Source organism: Xiphophorus hellerii, chromosome 10, assembly GCF_003331165.1.
Source record: "Xiphophorus hellerii strain 12219 chromosome 10, Xiphophorus_hellerii-4.1, whole genome shotgun sequence".
Classification (NCBI taxonomy): Eukaryota; Metazoa; Chordata; class Actinopteri; order Cyprinodontiformes; family Poeciliidae; genus Xiphophorus; species Xiphophorus hellerii.
In genome coordinates, this window is record NC_045681.1 from 12,548,900 (window position 1) to 12,571,155 (window position 22,256).

At 36.2% G+C, this 22,256-nt stretch overlaps 2 protein-coding genes across 3 annotated transcripts in view; both read right to left on the reverse strand.

The window, feature by feature from the left end:
- ttyh2 (tweety family member 2) overlaps positions 1-14,731 on the reverse strand; it is a 56,439-nt gene extending 41,708 nt beyond the window's left edge. Inside the window, exon 1 of one of the 2 annotated variants that reach the window (XM_032574966.1) lies at positions 14,227-14,731. In XM_032574966.1, coding sequence (XP_032430857.1) covers positions 14,227-14,355 — 129 coding nt within the window. In that variant the 5' untranslated portion in view covers positions 14,356-14,731. The remainder of the gene's footprint in view (positions 1-14,226) is intronic. The other variant, XM_032574967.1, reaches the window with a different exon arrangement.
- Positions 14,732-16,309: 1,578 nt separating this feature from the next.
- Positions 16,310-20,041, reverse strand: rpl38 (ribosomal protein L38). Its single transcript, XM_032574963.1, has 5 exons — positions 19,993-20,041; positions 19,771-19,797; positions 19,182-19,242; positions 18,142-18,264; positions 16,310-16,381 (listed from the first exon to the last, which is right to left on the reverse strand). Exons 2-5 carry the CDS (start codon positions 19,771-19,773, stop codon positions 16,356-16,358), a joined length of 213 nt encoding a protein of 70 aa, XP_032430854.1. The 5' UTR covers positions 19,774-19,797; positions 19,993-20,041; the 3' UTR covers positions 16,310-16,355.
- Between the last annotated feature and the right edge of the window lie 2,215 nt (positions 20,042-22,256).

The window sequence follows — 22,256 nt, forward strand, 5'->3', positions numbered from 1 at the left end:
ACAGATGAAATGTCACCACTGCATTTAACATGAATAATGCATGACCTTTTGCAGCAGAAAAAGCTAATTGTATTACGCTACAATGATCCAAGAAAATTAACAGAGGATTAAACAATTCAGCACATAAAGGAAGACATTAGTGTTGCTTCACACAAATATTACTTTACAGATGTAATTTACCATGAATGGAAGTCATGGGGAAGGGAGTCTGTATGTGTGACTCGCAACCCCTCCCCACCCCCCAAAAAAACAAAAAACTGGTCATCAAGAAGCTATGATGAGTTTTAAATATTTTGTGGCATGAGTGTCCTTTATTTACAATAATCAGACAGGGAATAGGCAAAAAGATAAAAGGAGAACACATTCAGGAAGATTGAGAATCAAACCACCCCAGGCTCCATCAAGACCTACAGTAAGTGCCTTTGTATTATTGGTGCATGCTGTTCTGCTACACCATGTACTGCCCTGAAAACACAATGCTTTTTTTAGTCTTATTTATTTATTTTTTGTTCAGATGTAATCTGTATTATTTATAGAATTCCAGAACCTGACTTGCAGGTACATCTCAGTAAATTGGAATATGCATTCTAATGAGGCTCATCTGTGAGATTGTAATTACCTTCTGAAAAAAAGCTTTAAGCTGGTATTAAACATACTTTCCATTAAGCATACGTTTCAATGTCATGATCTTTGGGTGCTTTGGTTTTCATTAGTTTTTTTTTTTTTTTTGTTCCTCTTCTTGTTGTTTATGTTTGGAAGAGTTTGCCGTAATTACTTCACTTCTCTGTGTTCGTTATAATTATTTGGACTTGATCCATTTCTTTGTGTATTGTTTCTTACTTTAAACTTGAGCTTTCTTTTCTGTGCATTTCGGTTTGCTCTCTTATGTTAGTTTTAGTCTTTTTCCCTTGGTTTGCTGTTCTATTTGTGTCAAGTTCTGTTCCCTCTGTATTAATTAGTCTCTTTCGTTCAGTCTCTCTTATTCAGTTTGCTCCTTCCTCAGCTGTTTCACATACCCTGATAACCCGTCATCCTCCACTTTTCCTCCAGTATATAAGCTCACTTATTTTCTTTGTTCTTTACCAGTTCCTCCTGTTACTCTCCACAGGCTCCATATTCTGTTCTCCTCATTCAAGTCCTGTAAGTTTTCTGTGTTCATTAATAAAACCTCCTCCATGTTCAATGTCAGTTTCTGCATTTTGGTCCAACTACCAGCCTAAAATAAATGGGGAAAAAAAGTTTTTCATTAGCTGTGAGCAGAAGCCTCATAATTATTAGTAATAAAGACTTGAAAACATCAGCCCATGAGATTAAGCTAAATAAAATAGCACCTGTAATGTTATTAGTAAGTTAGCAGGGAATGGTCACAGTACTACTGTGGTGTTATTTCACTGCATATACTTGGAACTGGTTATAATAAAATATCAAACTGGGGTTCTGTATCATCAAATCCTGATTCTTCAATTATTCTGACTATTAAGACAAAATCTCCTGAATAGGACACGCCTGAAAATTATACTTCCTAAAAAAATGAATCAATATAAGCAAATCAGTCTTTAAAAGGTATAAATCATTACTGGTCAAGAAAACAGTTGTGGTCATTTTACAGATTAAGTTTTTTTTTTTTTCCTGTGGCACTCTTGTTATTCAATAACAGAGAGTATGAGAATGGACTAAGATATAATCTTCTGGTTACCAGTAAGACTTAGAAAAATGCAAAATTCAACGCCGAGTAGGATATGAGCAGCTCCAAGACAAGTTATTGTGCCTCATTGTTGATTCCAGAAAGCAACCAGGGAATGCATTACTCAGGGGTGAGATGTGAAAGTCAGAAGAACCTGGACTGGCTTGATACAAGGACTGTGAATTTAGTGGAGAAATATTTTAAAATGCTTCATATTTGTGCATTAGAGACTAAAAGATTGACCTCAATAAGTGTTTTTTGATGAAGACTGCATCGCTGTGCCACTCTGAAGAGCAGGAAAATCAATTGGTGACTGAAATTGTAAAAAGAAGGAATCCAAAAGACGAATCATACAGTATTTTTAAAAGAGAAATGTAACTATGGGGAGCCAGCAAATAAGAGGAAGCTGAACATTTTAAAGCAAAGTTGCTCTGTTTCATCCTTTTGACAATACCATGTCTATCATGACACTTGCTGGAAAAAGAAATGTTGGCATTTGAAGGTCTATTTACAGCATACAGACAAAGAGTTAATAATGCTAACCACTTTAATCAGGCTAATCATTAGTAGAATATACTACAGATGATTAAAAATGTCATCTCTGTACAGTTTTTATTTTTTCAAAAATTACAGTTAAATTGTGTTTAATCACATATATGTGCAACACACCCTTTTTGCTTTGGCTCACACACAATGACTTGGGCTCTTGTCATGATATAAATACATAATTACTGATCACAGAAAGGTTTCTTAAGGCTCATATAAAGCTACACGAAGAAAATATAAAAAGGAATAGTTTAACAACTTAACATATCTGACAGTGAACAGCTTTTGAATCTCTAATATTTTGCTGAACACAGACGCTGATTATTTTGAAATGATTTGGTAGAAAATATATTTTTGTGATGTGGGGAACCCTTAAATTTTGAACAATGCAAAAAATTAAAGTTGGTAAGCTATAAAATGTAGAACTAAATAATATGCTCTAATTGTTTTTGTTCATACATCAGTCAGTAAACAGGAGGATTTTACTTTTAACAATGGAGAGAGAATATTCTTTCTGAAAAAAAGTTTTACTTTTCTATAATTATTTTATAGATGAGGGTTAACTTGTTTAGTGGTGGTAAAAAGTACATGGCTGTTATTTATAGTTCCCAAAAAGAAATTAAAGTATTTTAAAATCTCAATTGAAACACTTTGCCAGCTAGCCAAAATCTCTCTTCAGTACATCTCTACAAAAAACTGTGTGGATGGAAAAAAATTTCAGTGTCAAGCTGATACAGTAAATGACTCAGAAACATAATTAATAAATAGTGAGTGTACATCCATCTGTTGCTGTACATCTCCAACGCAGGAGGAAGTTGTCTATGAGAGGAAGTCCAAAAACTTAAAGATGTGCTAAATGGAAACTAAGTGACATAAAATGTCTTCCTCCAACAGCAGGTGGCAGACAGCTGTGCGTAGGTGGGAAGGTCTCCAGGCGCTTTATGCATAAATATCTTGTGTGTGTGTGACTGTGTGTAGCTGGAATGGACAGTGACATTTCTTCAACATGAAGGGGGTTAAATGGGTGTCAGGTCAGTTACTGAGTGAAGACGACATGGAGGAATGAGGCAACCCCACCTTAAATGTCAAAGTCAGTGGGCTGCAGAAACTTTCATTTTACTCTGTGAGGAATACATCCCCATAAGATTTCACAAACATTCTTCGTTCTTTAATGCCGTGCAAAAAGTTTGTATAATCAACTTCCCTCCACAGATTCTGGCTTAATTAAGATTTCTGATGGCTTTTTCAAATAATAATCTCAAGGCAACCTCTTCTACCTACATTTCAACAAAACCACCTGTGCTGACTGTTTTGCTTCCCCACTTTTGGTCACACTGCTGCACTTGATTGAATACCCCAGGGACCGGGACCCTTTCCAGAATAGTGCACTCCACTGGGTCGGCACACAGAAGATGCTATGAAGACTTCCTTTGAATTTGTCACAATCTTAGGGGTGAATGGACGCCAGGTCATTTAAAAACCAGCACAACACAGAGTTCCAGGAATGGCCAAGCCGTAACAGGGATGGATGGAAACAAATTCAATCAGACAGTTTGTTGGGAGTTTAACAGTCGTATTAAATGGCCATTAGCCGACATGCTAGGGCTTTCATTTCTGTTACAGATTTAAAACATGATCTTCTTTGACAAGTGGATGACTGCTCAAACCTTAAAACACAGAAAAAGCTGGAGCTTGGTACTCTCCTTTGAATACTTTTAAATTAATAAACTGTACTTTTGACCAATATAAGAAAACCTGCCATTTTACTTTTTGATGTCCTGATGCAGCATTTATCCTCTAAGAAAATGTTTATGCATTCCTTAGTAATGCAGATTTCATTCTGATAGACTTCAAGCTTGAAATTCACCACTGTATACAACCCTTAACCAAGCACCTAATTAGGTACACCTATTCAATTGCTTGTGAATGTAAACAGTGACTCACCCTTTCCCATAGGAGCTTCTCAAGGATGAGAACCAGCTTAAGGAATAATTGGGATTCACATGACTTTGAATGTGCCGTTGTTTTTGTGCCAAACAGACTGGATATTTAGATTTTAGGGTCAGAAGTTGATGTAAAAAATGTGGATCCATCCTGTTTTGCATAAATGGCTCATGCAGGTGTTGGTGGTTTGTTTGTTGGTGATATTTTCTTGACACACTTTCTGTTTTTCTTTCTCTTTCAGAGCTTTATCTAGGATGAGATTTTAGAATCTGAATAGCTTGCAGCTAAGAAGAATACATTCAGAGGAACATCAACACTTTGCCAGCTAGCAAGCGCCAAGAACTGAACTGAAGACAAGCGCCAAGAAATTACGTGATTAAAGTGATATAATAAAAAAAAGGACTGAAATGGAATCTCATAAGCCACCTAAAAATAGACATATCAGAACAGTAATTTTAAAGGTGAATATTTACACAGTTTTACAAGTTACACTTTAGAAACTATGGTGTGTTGTCAATAAAACTTGTATTCAATTACATCATTCAGTAAATTGAATGACATTCATACACTAAGTTTGCCCAGTGATTAATGGAAGACAACATTGCTTGAGTTGCTCTTGCATAATTGCTCTCTGTGACACTGCAAGAGAGTCTCAAAGAAACATCTGGAGCACAAGTTTATAAAGGTTGTTTTCTGAAAAAAACAGTGAAACAGTGATTTGGCTGTGAGTTGCATAGAAGTAAGCTGTTTATTAGAAGGTTGGCAAGTTAAGTAAGCTTCTTGCAGGCTTTAGGTTGTGTTCTTTTTGCATTATTGTAAAAATATTGTTACTCCTGCTAAAGTTGGAACTTGGGAATAAGAATCCAATCCTATGTACTGTAAGAAACATAATGTTAGATGCAGAGAACTACTTTTTAGATTGGCTCATCTAGCTTGTTTTGTTTAATTAAATCTGTTGGACAAATATTGCTGCAGAACTTCTGTTAGTCAATTATAGTCAGAATTCAGTCATACTGTTGAATCTGTGCATGGTTGCTTGCAACCTGTCCAGGGTGTATCCCACCTCTCGCTAAATGACCACTGGAGATAGGAACCAGCACCCACACATCCCTGCACAGATAATGTTTGTTCTAGACAGCAATAGTCTACAACAAACAGTCACCTTATGTTTAAAGTAAAGAATGGCTTGGTTTGACACATAGAATGTGATGTTAGGTGGTAATATACAGTATATATATATATATATACAAAACTAAACAGCAAAGGAGTTATTTAACCACTTTACCTTATGAAGGTATTATTTTCAATTTCTTCAACTATAACTGCATTTTTTTTTTATTCCAAAAAACCTTGTTGACATTTGCCCCCTTTCTGCTTCTCCTTGAAGGCCATGCTTACTTTGACATTTCAGGAGTGCCACAAAACCCATTAATTTGCTTTCCTTGACACCCTCCCTAACGCTGAAGCCTGAGACCCTTCCCTCAGGGAAGTCAAGGGGTCATAATTCTGATGCTACACCCCTACAACAAAGGAAACCCAACCCCCCAGTTTCCAGGGAAGAGGATATTTCATTGTTGTTTACACTGGAGGGGAATGTGATTGCTTGAATACAATCCACTTGTCCTAATTTGCGAAGCTTTGAATAATGGGTGAATGTTGTTGATCTGACCTGCTTTAATTTCTAAATGACCTGAGCTATTACAAAGCACCAAACAAGTTAAAAGAAAATCTCCATTATTGTTGACAACAATGGAGTGGTGTTAACACCGACTAACTGAATGTTGTCAGATCAGCATGAGGGTTGCACAACCCTTTATTAGTATTGAGCTATCCAGTCTAGCCAATTGCGGTGCTAGCTGGCTTCAAGTACTATCGAGACAAATAGGAGTTAATGACCTTCTGGAAAGCCAGGGGGAAAACCATGAATACATTCTGTATGCATGTATGAGTGGAACAGGAAGCAGAGGAAGAAAAAAAAATTTGATCTGGAGAAGCTCAGCAGAAGTGAATCACTGATTTAACAAAGAGTTACATAGTCATCAATGCACGCAGAGGGAGGCTGAGGTGGGACAAGGAGCATGGGAATCAGAAGTGACAGATTTAAGATTGATTTTCTTGTGGAGGACGCTATAAGAGTTGGTAAATTTCCAATGCAATTAGGGAGGCTCTGATAGCTGAAAAGATAATAGATTTTTAGCTGTTGGCACAAATAATTTTCATTTGCCGTCACAAACTCAAGAAAAATACCCCAACCGGACGGTTAGTGCATTTAGTTGCTAAATCAAACTATAATCTTGAGAATTACATTTCGTCAATAAAGATAATGATTTAAAATAATAATTTAAAAGAAATTACCCTCTAAATTCATGCCAGTTTTCTTATGGCCTACAATGGCTCTGATGAAACCATTTAAATAGGTAGATGAAGGAAAGGGTGAAGGGAATGAGGATCTGGACATAAAAAAAGACAAAAGTGAAGGAAAAATTACAAAAGGTCTGGAATCCAGACAGTCTGGATGCACTCAACTGGGCTGCTTTCTTCAGAAAATTACTACAGAAAAATCTCATGAGATAGAATAATCAAGCATATAAAGAGAATGTTTGCTCCTGTAATTGAATAGTATAGAATAGAATAGAATAGAAGTACTTTATTCATCCCAGCAGGGAAATTACTTCGCAGTTACAGCATAGTGAACAGAATAGTACTTTATGTCTGTGGGTTGTTCATTTATTTCACATCCTTATAAGCTACATTACCTAACAAGAGAGACATATTCTGTAGAGACATGTCAGAGGTGAACATTAGATTTAGCCCAGGACTTTGATTAAGTCATTTTCACACAAATACAATTTGATTTTTGTCATTACATTGCAGTTCTGGCTGTACGTATTTTTGGGGTTGTTCTCATTAGAGTTTAGATTTGGCCTAAAAAAATCCAACCCAACCTGGTCTGATTCCATTGGTATTGTGTCCAAGCCTGATCTGGCCCATTAAAGGACTAATGTCTCAGCCAGATCTAGAGAAACTCATCCATGCGTTCATCTTCAGTCGTATTGATTATTGCAACAGCGTCTTCACAGGTCTGTCCAACAAATTAATCAAACAGCTGCAGCTGATCCAGAATGCTGCTGCTCGCGTTCTCACTAAAACCAGGAAGATAGAGCACATAACACCAGTTTTAAAGTCCCTCCACTGGCTCCCTGTAGCTCAAAGAATAGACTTTAAAATACTGTTGTTAGTTTATAAATCACTGAACGGCTTAGCACCACAATACATTAAAGATATGCTTTTATTGTATCAACCTTCCAGACCTCTCAGGTCTTCCGGTTCTGGTCTGCTCTGCATCCCCAGAACCAGAACCAAACGAGGAGAAGCAGCTTTCAGCATCTATGCACCACGAATTTGGAACAAACTTCCAGAAAACTGTAAAACAGCTGAAACACTGACTTCTTTTAAATCTCAACTGAAAACCCACCTGTTTAGAATTGTATTTGAAATGTAATCAATTACAAATTTATTGATGTAACTTGACTTAATGATTGATTCTATATTGCATTGTGATTCTGTGTTTGTTATGATGCAAAGCACTTTGAAATGCCTTGCTGCTGAAATGTGCTATACAAATAAAATTTGATTGATTGATTTGATTGATCTAATTAACTTTAATTATAGGCCCGAGCCCAAAGTAAACCCAAGATATTCTTTAATTAAGATGTCACTACTTTTGTTTTTAGACCACAATTTAAGTAATCAGTGTAACTTCTCTTGTTTTTTAGCTTTTGCTTAGCGTGTTGTGACTTCATCGTTTTGCTTGTTGTAACCGGAGGGTAAGTCTAGTGTAAATCATTGGGGATGTGTGACTGACGGGATTCTATGGTCACTGCTGCTCAAGTGGAGCAGGGCGGGGCCAAGTGCACAGGCAGTGCGATTTTCTTTACATAGTGCAGTCTTAAACACGTCAACCTTAAAACACTATAAGGAAGACCTGCTCCGGCACTTAGTCAAATGTTTCCATTACAGTGAATTTATTAATATTACAAGGAAATATCAGAATTGGATAAATGTGAAACTCTACAGTCTCCAAGTCAAACTCAACGGAAGATGAAAGATTATTTCAGGCAGAATCAGTTAGTTCATTTTATGTCATAATTCTTTGTATTCACACAAAATTGCTGGAAACTACTTTTATACACAATGCTGAGTGACCCATCAGCAGTTTTTCCAAGTTTTATGTGTCCACTTAATTACTTTCTCCTAGACTCCAAATTTTAGCTAAACGTTATGATCACGAATTATGTTTGTTTTACAAAACACTAGAATACTACAAAGGAGACTCATGATAGAAAGTCTGTGTTGGCCATTGTCATTAGCAAGAAGTGAATGTCAGATTGACAAAGCAGGAAGTGGAGAGAAAAAAGAGAAGTCAGATGGACACAGACCTTCTGACCTACACATAATGTCTGCCTCAACACACTCACAATAAATCCAGAATAAACTAGGCCTCTGTCCTATTTTGGACAAGCTTATTTCAGTTTTTGTCCTCTATCTATTCTCAAGGCTTCAGCACTAGGAGTGATGGAGCAGAAAAAATATATTTCTACATCTGACAGATCTGGTGGAGAGAGACTGAAAAAAACATGGTATTTTCACTAAACAATTACCATCAGGGAACAGGATTTAGGTTTTCCTTACAACTTGGAGAACAATAAGTAATCCCTTAATACAGCAGTTCCCTTAATACAGCAGTGTGATGTATGAGAGTGGTGTGGTTACAAAGCTGCTTTTTATTCAGAAGTGGCTTTTTATTCAGACGTCAGCAGGACGAAATTCCCCTACATATATAACTATTAGATACAAAGGGAATACCCTGATTATTGTCAGAAGACAGAAATTAGAGAAAATTGTCAGGCAGATGTTACTGACATCACTGACTGAAAGAGTAAAAACCAGCTACCACACACACATGCACACAGAAATTCAGACAAAGAACAGTAGAGGACCCCAACCTCTGAAATTCCTTCAAATTTCATGGAAAGAAGCCAAGACAGGACTTTTTGCCAATGTTACAATTGCCCAATTACAATTCCTCTGACAGAGCATGTGTCCTGGGTTGTAGCCATCGCCAAGTTCCTCAATACGATCCACGGAGGCAGGAAAAAACAAACCTCCACTCAGCAGTTTTTGTACAATAGAATGAGCTCAACATTAGACGAGTCAGTTGAGGCTCACATGTGGCTCCATTACACTGAATTCTTTACCAATAAACAATGCAGAAACTCATCTGGGCTACAGTCAGTCACTTCAGGGAAAAACGGAAAAGTGGTATGAACACGATAAAAACAAGATACAAGTCAGATCATGAAAACAAAACAGTTTGACATGTATGGCACAGGAATTCTTCGTGATCAAACAACAGAAAGAAGGTCTTAACTGTGGGGCAGAAGGTATTTAGGCATGGGTTTCAACATTTTTTTGTAAATAGTGATCTGGAAGCTATGACATGTGTTTGTATTCAGTTCCAATTGAGTAAATACTCTGCAGAACAACCTTTTGTTTCACTTACAGCTATAAGTGTTACACACTTTATCTCTATTACCTTTTGCAAAAAGTTGAAACTAAATCACATTTAAAGAGCATTTGTAAGCAGCGGTAGATTCCACTGAAGCTCATCCCCATCTATTTTTAATTAAATTAATTAAATGTTCCCACCACACAATGCTGCCTCCACTAATTTTTGGGGGGGCATGGTGTGTTTAGGTGATGTGAAATAGGGGGTTAATAAAAGCTAAATTTGCAAAGAACATGATATGCAGTCATATGTCCACTAATCCCCTGTGAGCTGTGGATGTTTGATGCTCCTCCAAAGTTACTACACGAATCCTTGCTTCTTCTCTGATTAGCTTGTCAGCTTGGGTGAATTGCACTTCATCAAACCTCTGAGGCCTACTCAGGACAGCTGTATGTATACTTACATAAATGTTCAATAGTGAGAATATTAAACAGTAAATAGGTGATCCTTTAAGCCAATTTGTTCTACTGGATTTTATTTACAAGTATCAGTGGAAAGAGGCCTGAATACAAATGGTAGTAACATTTTTCATTTATATTGAATATTTGGGATATTTGCCTGTCATTTGGTTGGTTTGTATCATTCCTTAACCTTATTGAAATTTATATGAACCTCAGTATTCTATTTAGCACTATTGTAAAATTACAAGTCAATCTCTAACCATCCATTCATCAGCAAAGTGTTTAAAAAATGTGTGTTTTAAAAAGCTTTCTAACAGTGATCAACAGTTTTGATGTCTTTTAGTCTGGTTTCTGTGCTCACCAGAGTACGTAGACTGCCCTTGTGAAAGTGTTTAATGACATTCACATAAATACAGACCGAGAAAGAACCACAGTGTTGCTTCTGCATGACATTTAGCACGGCATTTGACACTGTAGTCCATGATATATCATTGAAGCGACTGGGGCTCCATTTATTTAATATCTACATCCTCCTGCTAGCTCAAATTAGTTACCATAACTAATCTCATGGTAACTAATAAGATAAGTTACCATGCAGATGGTACACAGTGCTAGACTACAATGTCACCAGGTGAATATGAACACATTAAAATTCTGAGCAGATGCATAGAACAAACCCATGAGTGGACATGCAATAGCTTTCTTCAGCTGAACAGAAAGTAACTGGACAAAGACCTGAACTTTCAGAGACACATAAAGAAAATTACAAAGTCCGCCTTCTGTCACCAAGTGAACATTTCAATTATTAAACGACTAATGTCCCAGCAAGATCTAGAGAAACTCATCTGTAAGTTTATCTTCAGTCAAATTGATCCCTACAACAGTGGGGATCACAAAGGTCAGACAGTGGCAGCTGATCCAGAGCGCTGCTACTTGTGTTCTCACTAAAACTAGGAAAGTAGAGCAACATAATGCCAGTTCTAAAGTTTGTACACTGACTCCTTGTGATTCAGAGAATAGAATTTGAAAGTTGCCTTTGATTAATAACAACAGTAATGTCACAGACTGTAGAGGGCATTTCTACCTGTAATGGTTTTCTTTTACTTTGCCACTGCGATGTTGTTTTGTCTCATTTGCGTTTTTTATTTTTGTTTTAATCATGAAAAACACTTTGGGTTGCCTTGTTGCTGAAAATGTCCCATGTACATAAATAGCCTTGTTCTAAAATTTTATTGTAACCCTAAGGAGGTTGAAAGCTGAAACTACAGTTAAGATGTAGATGGGTAAATGGATACATGAAGCCAGTTTGCTTTGATGGGAAGGAAAGTGAAATAGACTTCGAAAAGACAATAGTTGGGGGTTTCCCACCAAACAAGTGACTGACTGCACTTGGATGGCATTTTTTTTTACACAAAGAAGAAGTAATTTTCACCTGCTGAGACACACCATCCTTCCCACCTACACCCCATGGCCATGAGTGCACGTCTCAGAGGATCTGAGAATTGAAACTAGCAGTAAGAGAAGTTAAAAAACATGTTTCCTTTCTCTGTCTCATTCTGCAACTTTCTAAACACCAAAAGAGACAAAAATCCAATTTGGATGAGCTTATATGAGAAGAACAGGAAATAAATCATTGCAATTCCTAATAAGACAGAATAAATATTATGTTCCCAACTGATGGTAAAACATTACTTTAGTGCTTTTAATCGAAGCTACTGAGCAACAGACACTAAACCCGATGAGTTTGTGGGAAAACACAAATTCAGCATGCAAACATTTGGGAATTCTTCCTACTACAATACTAAAACAACAGCTGTGACAACTTAAAGTCTTTAATCTAAAATGAACTATACTGCAGCCAAATATGAGAAACAATACAATTATGTTTCCTATTCAGAACTCAAAGTGCAGTTTAAGAGAAAAGATTCAAAACATCAAACATCAAAGTTATACAGGTTCATCTCAAAGTTATCAGTGACAAAGTTAATTTATCTAGTAAGTCAATTCAAAAAGGGAAACTTCTTTATTGTACAGCGCCTGAAATTCCCATCAGTTTTAGGTATAGATTTTGTTAAATAAGTAAGAAGTACATATTACTCAAAAGTAAATGTCTACTTTACAAATCCTGTGCAGTCTGTCCTAGCCTTACTCAACACAGGATTGTGAGTCCATGAAAAGAATTTGAGTTTTATAGTTAAAAAAAAAATCCAAGACATAATGTCCAACGCTGAGTTAAGAGTAAGAGATTCATTGCAGCGTGTGATACTATACTGGAATGTCCAGTAAAGGCTTTGCTTGGTGGAGTCAGCCTGGGTTGTCTTCTATTCAAGATCATAGTTCATACATTACAAACAGAAACTAGAAGAATGACCAGTAGATAAAGAGGGTTTCCAATTCGGCTCACTCACTCAGCTCTGAAAGTTATGAGTATAACATTTTGTTCATTAAAGCAAACTCACTTCCTGAATTACAAGTCCTCTTTCACTCTACTTTTTGGTCTAGTGCAACATGTAATGCACATATTTGTTTCCCACACTGCAAACAGCTCACTTTACATCACCAGTGATTAAATATAAGCAGTCTGTTCTGCCTTGATAGTGTCAGAACATGTGGGTTTAGGAAGTTGATGAGTAAGGAGCTGATTTCCTGTGGCTTTGTCATGCAGACTATAATTAAGCTGGTGCAGTTTGTTTTTTCGATTCCTGTGAAAATACATTTTAATTTAAAATGTGGAACCTTGAAACTATTTGAAAAGAACATGTCTGAATATTGGAAGGCCACAAAACCCAAGTTCTGGAGACTCCCGAGCCAATGTGCTGCAGAAATCACCTTAAATGTCACTTATTCTCAGTGGGATGAAACTACTCACACCAAGGGAAGCTGGGCTGTAACCTTAAGAAAATTAAAGAGAGATATATTTAAATATTCATGGGACTAAAAATGTTCATGGCTTGAGCTTTAGTCATCCAAAAATCAATCCCAGTCCACAGAAAGGGCGTGTGAAATATTCCTGCTACAGCATGTGGAGATGGGAATCAGTTTAACTCCCATGGCAGCATTTCCCACAAGTATGGCTTAATGCTCTTTAGTGGTAAAATGCCATAAGAAGGTCTTTAAGAGAGATCACAAAGCTTGCAGCTCATAATTTATGACAAGTTTTTAGCTCTATATCACAAAATAAATTATTCACCCTCTTTGATGATTACCTCATGTGAATACTGGAAGTTCAGAGACTTTGTGGGAAATTGTACAGTTTTTAATGGTAAGTTTAATCTACTTACCATTCCCTAATGTTCCTTTTTGCATACTCAAAAAGGAACATTAGGGAGCTACAGGAGCACAATAGGATTCTCATTCAAACTTGTTCAATTAATCATCCAATTATCAGGTGGGAGAATTTGTCCACATGGCAAATGTTAATTGATTACTCCATAACCAACCAAATAGCTACAAGAAATGTTGTTTGAGATTTGGAATAAGTTATGGGACCCACCAAAGGTAAAAAAGTCATCTGGACAGAGTAGACCAAGACTTAACTTTTAAGTCTACATGATGGATTATATGAGTGGTGGAAAACCAACACAATGAACCCACCACAGCAAGACATGGTAGTAGCATCATGTCATGGAAACACTGGAATTTAACAGGGACAAACAAGCTGGGCAGGGTTAAAACAGAACGCTTCAAATAAAAGACATTTCAAGTGTTAAAATGGTCCAGTCAAAGTTCAGACCTTAATGAGGCTAATAATCTGAGGTAAGACTTGAAAATGATGGTCTACAGGCACTGAATGGAAATGTCACAACTATCAGACTGAGAACCAGGTATCAATTACTTTCCATTGTTAAATCAAGACACTCTTTTGTATCAGACTGTCACATTAAATACCTATAAAATACTAAGGAATTTGTGGTTAACAACGTAGAAAAGTTAGAGGTAAGAAAAATCTATGAATTTTCTGTATCAAATAACAATCTCTTATAAACTCAAGAGTTGTGTACCCCACTCACTGCGTAATCCCAAAGATATGCCCACAACCGATATTTTGAGTCCCACTTGTATCTCATTTTTGCTCTACTGACCTGCTGGTAGTTCTCATCTTCCGGCTGGAAACTCTTGTCAGTGGGCTGAAATCTAAGGTTGATGTGGGGAAAATTGTGAAGCCAGTAAGTCCACCAGGGCGCAATGTAATCCACTCGAGTCAAAGACATCCCTGACCGGACTGGGAATAAAAAAAAAAAAAGTTGGGCTGCAGCCTGGATGATTAGCCTCTCTCTCAATCTTTGAAGCGGGCGGTCTGGTCTGCAGCCCCGAGATCTTAATCAAGTCTCACATGAAACAAAGACAAAGATATAAGCATGCTCAGTTTAACCAGCAACTCCAGCCTAAAGAGAGGGGAATAAAGAAAACATGGGCTGAAATACAAATCCAGCTCAGGCGGCAGGGGTGACGTAAACTGAAGCCCGGGGAGGATTTTTTAAATCTTCCTTTCAAAAGAATCCAGTCACTCTGCACTCATGTCTCCGCGTCCGAGGATCTTCACACACTATCCGACCGACAGCTGCTCCAAACAGCACTGTCAGCAACGGGAGCGCGCACTGATAGTGAGGGACAAGAAGCGACACGGGAGCGCGCAGACCTCAGTCTCTGCAAGAGCAGTTAATGACCTGATCTCTAGAAAATAACTATATATTAAACCCACGGCTAAATGGTTATTAAACTATTATGGGTTAGTTTGTGCCGGTATACCGTTGCTTTATTTGTTCATGTGGATTTAATATCTACACTGCCATCTAGCGGTCAATTGAGATACTTACAAGGAGAGGCGCCTCCAGAAGGCGATGGCAAAGGTGGCCAGATGGGGTGTCTAGAAAGTTTCGGGGTGGTACACCAAAACCAATATAAAATAAATTTTCAATTTATTGTGATCCTGCTGAGCCAGAAATAAATGATGGATTAAAAAGTGACATTAAATAAAGATAATTAAAATTAACTCATTCATGTTGTTAGCTTTTCTTTTTAAGTAGATTCATAAAAAGACACAAGTTCAGTAAATACTTGTTGGTCAGGGAAGGTCTGGTAAATTTTGGGGTGGTGTGGCATGGTGACAGGAATCAGAAACCCATGATTCTCCAATATTTTATTGTTCAGATACCAAAAATTAGCAGTTTATGAAAATTAATCAAGTGTAGAAAAAGTCTGAATGAATAACTTGTTTCTAAAGTTGTGCAATATTTACAGAAACACAAGCTGCTAGTAGAACCCCAAGAACCAGACTAACTACACATCAGGAAGTAGGCTTTTTACCGAAATGTTGTTCAACACAAATTTAGTTTCATAGCAATTGTTCTTAGTTTGTGCATCACCTCTGATTACACGTGTTGCACATTTTAGTCCTTTGATAATTTGTAAAGGCATCAAGACTCCATCAGAGTCAATATCAACATGACAAAATATTTCCATCGCATCATCCCAGTTTAAAGTTCTTCTAAAAAGGTGCAAAGGGCCAAATAATATCCCTTTTGACTGTATGGAACATTTATCCTCCAGACCCTGTTGCCATGCACCAGCTTGTTGAAAAAGTGAACAGTGCTTTACATAAGCTGTTTGGAAGCATAAAGCTGCAAAAACCCGTTTCACAAGTTTCCACAAGCATGTATGTTCAACGGTCAACTGCAGGTTAAGCAGCCAGCCAAACCAATGCACCAGTTAATTACTTATCACCAGTCCATTTATGATCAGAAAAGTAGACTTAGTCTGGTATTTATCACATTTACTTTAAACATAGGGGTCTACTCTGTATTTTTGGTTGAGTCTTTATCAAAATGTAAGAAACGTTAAAACTCAAATTCAGCAGCAGGAATAAATGCATCATCTCAGACCATGGTGTACTTTGAGATAAATTTGTAAATAATGTGATTTACTGTAAAGACTGAAAACAATGCAGATGTCTTTTGCATACATCTGCACCTTCCTTTAAGGAATATCAACTTTTAAATGCAAATATTTACTGTACAAGTCTAACAAAAACACCAATAGGAAAATTTTGAAAACATTAACAACTCAACACCTTAATCTTGTTAACATGACCGTGACTGGAGATATTTAACATAAAAGTATGCTAAAAAGGTAAAAAACAAAAAACAAAAACAAACACACACAAAGTAACTTTTTTTCCCATTTTTATTACAACTATCTGTACATCATGGATTTACTTCAGCTCCTTGACAGCCAGACCTGTAAAAGAAAAAAAAAGGTTAGAAAATATTTAGATCATGTCAAGAGGGAAGCTAATTTCTGCAGCAGAAAATGATTTTGTTTGTCCGAATAAAATAAGGTTCTGCTAGGGCTTCTGATGAATTCTGAACTGGGATTTCAAATAAACACTAAAAAATATAATCCTTTTAAAACCTGATTAAGCCAACATATTGGTTTACACATATTAGGGAGAAATCTTTCATGTACTTTCCATCTTCACACAAAGTCACTATAGTGTGACCAAATTGTTGTTTTTGCACAAGCTTTAGTGGTGCTAGATCTTTTGGTGAGATTTTTCAGTGGTATATCAAAATTCAGTAATTTCAAATCTCAAAATGATCTTCTCTTTGAGAAATTGTAAGTATTTTCAGTGTCTTAAGTTTCTAGATTTATCTGAACATTCTGGATAATACTGTATGGTGTCTTCACCTATTTTTGCCAATAACCACTAAGAAAACTAACTTTTGATAGCGAGAAAGAAACCACAATCTCTTCAACTCTTACAACACTATAAAAGCCTAGATTGGAAAAATGTGTGGATTACCTATATCTGTGCTAAATGTGTTCAGATCGTATTTAGCATTCAGTGACTAAAGGAAAGACCTTGGGTATAATTTTAATTGAATTGTAGACATCAAATCCTTTCAAGATGATGATTGGAAATTTTTTTTTTAATGAAAATAAACATTAAATAGTTTAAATTTTATCTGTTGTAAGAACAGTAAGAAACTGCAAGAAACTTGCATTTTCATAGATTTATTTTTAATCCACATATTTTGCACTCTTAAACCCACTATTTAGTAGTTTGGTACAAGTAAAGACTTTCAAATTCCTCAAACTTTATAGAATCTTCCAGCCTTCTTACATAAATCATGTCTTTGTACTAGTGGATGACAAAAACATTACAGCTCACTAAATATTTAATCCAGGCATTCCTTTGTAATTGAAAACATTGCATGCATAGCTACCGCAGCAATGACTGACTCTTGATGTATGGCTCTGTTTAAAATCCAATTCTAGAATTAATGTCAAAGTTTTGTCATTTTTGGAATGTAAATGTCAAAAGGACGGCAATAAATACTTAAAAAGAAAAATACTATTTTTACTACAAAAATGGTGTTCCTTAAAATAATTAATGATGTTAGTCCCAGAGGTTATTCATATTTGCTTTTATTCTGAAAACTTTGGTAGTTTTGGTTTGACTCTTAGCTGACTCAAATGACAGGGTTTCACGAAATTCTATTGTAACATGTCAACTGCACCAGTTACCCCAATTGAATTTGTCACTAGTTTTACCACACAGACCCAATAACACAAGATAAAGCATTTTTAGTGAAAAAACCTGCCCACAACACATTAACTTGATTTAATCTGGTACAAATTGTGCTACATTTACTTTGGGTTATTTTCCTGCCCAGTGAACATAATGAGTTTTTCCATTATACCACTTACATTGAATTTTTGTTTGTGTTCTAAAACTCATTACTTAGTTGGGTATTAAGAGAATTTGTAAGAAAGCAGATATGTTTATTTCTAGAATTGTTTCTCAACAAGCTGGTGGGGAAAAACATTTGACTGAACACGTCCTCTTCAAAGAAGTCGGTTACGTTCTCCAAAACGCTCCACATATCTCTGACAAATAAATGTGCAACACTGTCAAGAGTTCATTTTTTATTCTAACTGGGATTTATTTGTGAAAAGACAAGGACTTGAAGCCAAATACCTTCATTACTACTGACCTGGGGGCAGGGACTGTTTGAGCTTCTCTGCCTTCTCTTTATCTGTGATGACCAGTGTGTACAGGTATCTGCTGCAGCGCACCTTGAACTTCACGTTGTCCTTGTTCTTCTTGATCTTTACGGCTGAGCGGCACAAATGGAAATATTTTTCAATTAATCTTGCGGTTAAAGTTGCAAAAAGGTTTTGTGAATTTGATATTCAAGGTTTCAACTCTTAATCCTTTACCAGTTTCATTACATACTACTGGCACTCAGCAAAAGGTGAAACACTTGGAATGTTTTAGAAATAGATACCTGGAAATTGTTATTTGATAAACTATAAAATGGAAAAACCACAGATCCAAATGTCAGTTTTGGCCCGAAACCTTCATGAGTCAGTTATATAAAGCTGAAATAAACTTCATTTTTCAGCATCACAAGAACAGTATTATATACGAATCAGCAAGAGAATGCAAACTTGTGCAGCCAAGTTGCTGATCACAACTTTCACTCAGCACTTTTACATTTGAGCCATATTCAAACATTCAGATACTGACAACCACATCAAAAGGCAACATGAGGCTTCTACAGAACTATCAAAACCCCTGATTTCAAGTGAAACCTCTTTAAATGCACACTAATGATGAACAAACTGGTAATGAATCGTGTGAAGAAAAAAAAGCCTTTCTTCAATAAGACAAAAGCTGTTTTTGCGACGCTGCAGAAACCTACTTTAGAAAAAGAGGCATTTTTAATGACAGAATGACAAGGCAGCTGACCTGATCAAAAATAATCAATTTCATTCACTTGCCACCTTTTTTGGGTTGGTTCTGTGTAGCCAGTCTCTTGATTCAACGAAGAGGCCGCATTACTGATAAATTATATTTTTACAAATAAAAGCAGCAGCAATAGGGAACATCTTGCCTTGAAATAATGATACATTTAGCTTGCAGTCTTGCAATCCTAAAATTAGGACATAGAACTATTGCAAAGTTTTGTCATACAAAACCATGACAACAATAAGCTCGATATACTGCATGTTGCTGGCAGTGTCAACTTACACTTGGCATCCTTCCTCCTGGCTGTCAGCAAGAAATCTTTGATTTCTTCGATCTTGCGAGGCTACAAACAAATGGTACAAATAATTTAGCAACAACAAAACAACTGGAAGCACAGGCGAGAACTGATTGAGTTCATTTGTAAGTGGACCGGTGGAACTGAAGTTTCTGTTTAAATCCAAAACCCAGCACTTGGTCCATCCTTTATTCTTGCAAGTTTGTGAAATGCATCACTGACACTTCAGACTGTGATGTTTGGACTTCTTGCTGCGTTCAAATAGCACTTTTAACTGATCTTTCAAGCTTTGGCCAAACCTCGAAGTTTTAGCTGCTAAATAAATATTCTAATTAACATTAATACGAAGCGCTTAAATGGGCTTAAACGTCACTAAAATGCTGCACGGCCCATTGGTGGATCCAAGAGCTAAGTCTTGCTAATGCTAACTTCCAATGCTAATGTCATACAAGCCCAAGTAATTTTCTCACCAAACCAAAATTTAAGCATTCAAAGAACCCACAGGTGGTAAAAAATATAGCTAACAACCTTATAAGCAATGCTGTTTATGCGTTTAAATAGAATAAACGTCCTCACCATGATGCCGTGTGAGCGGACTGAAGGCTGTGGAAGGAAAGATAAATCCAACAATCAGATTACAGAGAAATATAGCCTTAAAAATAAAATGTGTACACCACGATAACAATAAAAGGCTATATAGTTCAATTCCGTAAGTTAGAAATTGGAGGATATGCTTGAAAAAGAGGATGGATGAAGATTTATTCGGTAAATTTGTCCGTGTGTGAACGTAAAACTTACTCAATCAGCCAGCAAGGGGACGAAAAGGGGCGGGACTTCCGGTTCAACAAGGTTTTATATTTCCCTACGGCAAGCGCCAGACACCAAAAATATTGAATAGCGAACTAACAATTACGATGAATCGCTTCTGTTAAAAAATAAAACGCAAAGTGTTTTATTTTTACCCACAGTGACTACCACGGCACAACAAACTACAGCATTTATGTTGAACACTTTATTTATTTATTTATTTACTCAAACAATTCAAGTGACAATTTGTGTTTTCTTGGTCCAGAAGCCTGAAAAAGACCAACATAGAGTTTACACAGCCTTTTGATCAATAAGCTTAAAACTGAAATTAGAGATTAGTTAACATAAATTTCCCTTTTGTGACAGATTGTTACTATAAAAGAACTAAAGCACTTTATCTGGTTACACTGATGACTGAAATTGGGTAAGATTGTTTTAAAATAGAACCCTGAAGAGTTGATATATTCAATTATTAAACTGCAATTCCATTTGTTGATTTTTTAGCAAGGCACTCCTCATACAGCAATCATATGGAAATTTATGCAGATTCCTGTATATGTAAAGAATGTATTTCATAAGGTCATTATAAAAACGGTTGTGGTTCTTTATTCTTCATTTCATCCATTGCTTTTCAATTCTCTGAACAGAAATATAGGACAGAGCCTAGCAAAAGTATTTCGGTTACATTAAAATTGAAATATGCTTTATCAATCTCAAACATAAATTAAATAATTGATGTTTTTATTGCCATTTTTGTGATAGATAAACATAAACTAATGCAGAATTGTGAGGTGTAACGAATGTGGTTCTTCTTTTCTAATATATAATATCCGAAAAACATCTGAAAAGTAAGACATCTATTTGATTTAACTTGCCTTCATACTGTGAAAAAATCCAGCACACAAGTGTCTTTAGAAGTAAGTCATGCTGGTAAATAGAGTCCATCTATGCACTTATGTGTAATTTTATCTCAACAAAAAAGCAGCCTCAGAAGTTCATTAAAGAACAAAGAGCATCATAAAGTCAAAAAACAGCAGGCAAGTCAGGGATAAAGTGATGGAAAAATATTACAGCAGAGTTCAGGGCTTAAATTTAACATCAAGAACAAATTTAAAGAACACATTGCATGCTGTCAATATTTAACTAGTAAAAAAAAGCCACTTGTAAAACTTTAAGTACATCTCATGATTCAACTGTTGGTTTTATCAAAACATTAGGAGCAAATTCTCATTTAGAAGATGTTGATGATGAGGCAGTCTGGGCCAACCTTCAGTTGACAAACATATAGTCTCTCCTTTGACTCTTAAATATCTTCAAACAGAAGCATTTTGTTAAAAATGCCAATGCATTGGTTGCTGCAGTTCAATTTGAAATAGTTTGGAACTTGATAAATATCCAATAATTTGTTATATGTTTTGCATACGTAAAATCCAAAAAACTGACATAGGATGTACTTTCTTTTAATAGGTGTTAAAATAGTCTTTCCAGACTAATATTGCAGTAGCAAGAGAACCACAATAGCAATAACGTTTGCAGTGAAGGCATCATCAAGATTAAAAAAATGACTGAATGTGTACATGAAAGTTTTTTCTGTGATTTATAATCTGAATTGTATTTTTTAAGATAAAGATGAACAGCAAATATGTTTTCGGAAAGAGAGAAAAAGAAAATCCAACATATACCTCCTATACTGATCACATTATCACAGTCTTGTTGACTTATGAGTTCAATTACACCTTCCGGTCCAAATAGATAAATCTAAATGCTGCTGCAGTAAAATGCCTTTGGGTATATACATTTTCACTCTAAGGGTACTCTCATTTATTATCTCCAAAAACTGAAAGGAAAAAGTGCACTTCTCTAGCAGTATAGTGTAGTTAATGAGCCAGTTCTGCGATATTGTCTGGTAAGCTCAATGGAGCTAAATTTATTATATCGTGTCGTGTTTAGGGGGATGTTTGGCTTTGTAATTTTGTGCACATAGATTTTATTTTAGAGGATTTTTGTGGCTCAGAAAATAGCAATATAATAAAGAGACCCATTGCTGTTTTTCCCTGTTCTGTTTTTTTTTTTCAGTTAGTTTTTTATGATGTTTAACAGTGAAAGTACATGGAACTTGAGAAACATATCTGATATCATTTAGGCCCAGTTAGACTCATCCCAGGTGTTCTAATTAACGGATACTTAGTGCCTGTCTGTCAATGCTCACAGACCAAACCTCTCTGTGCTCGTACCTCCTGGACATGTTTTGCTCA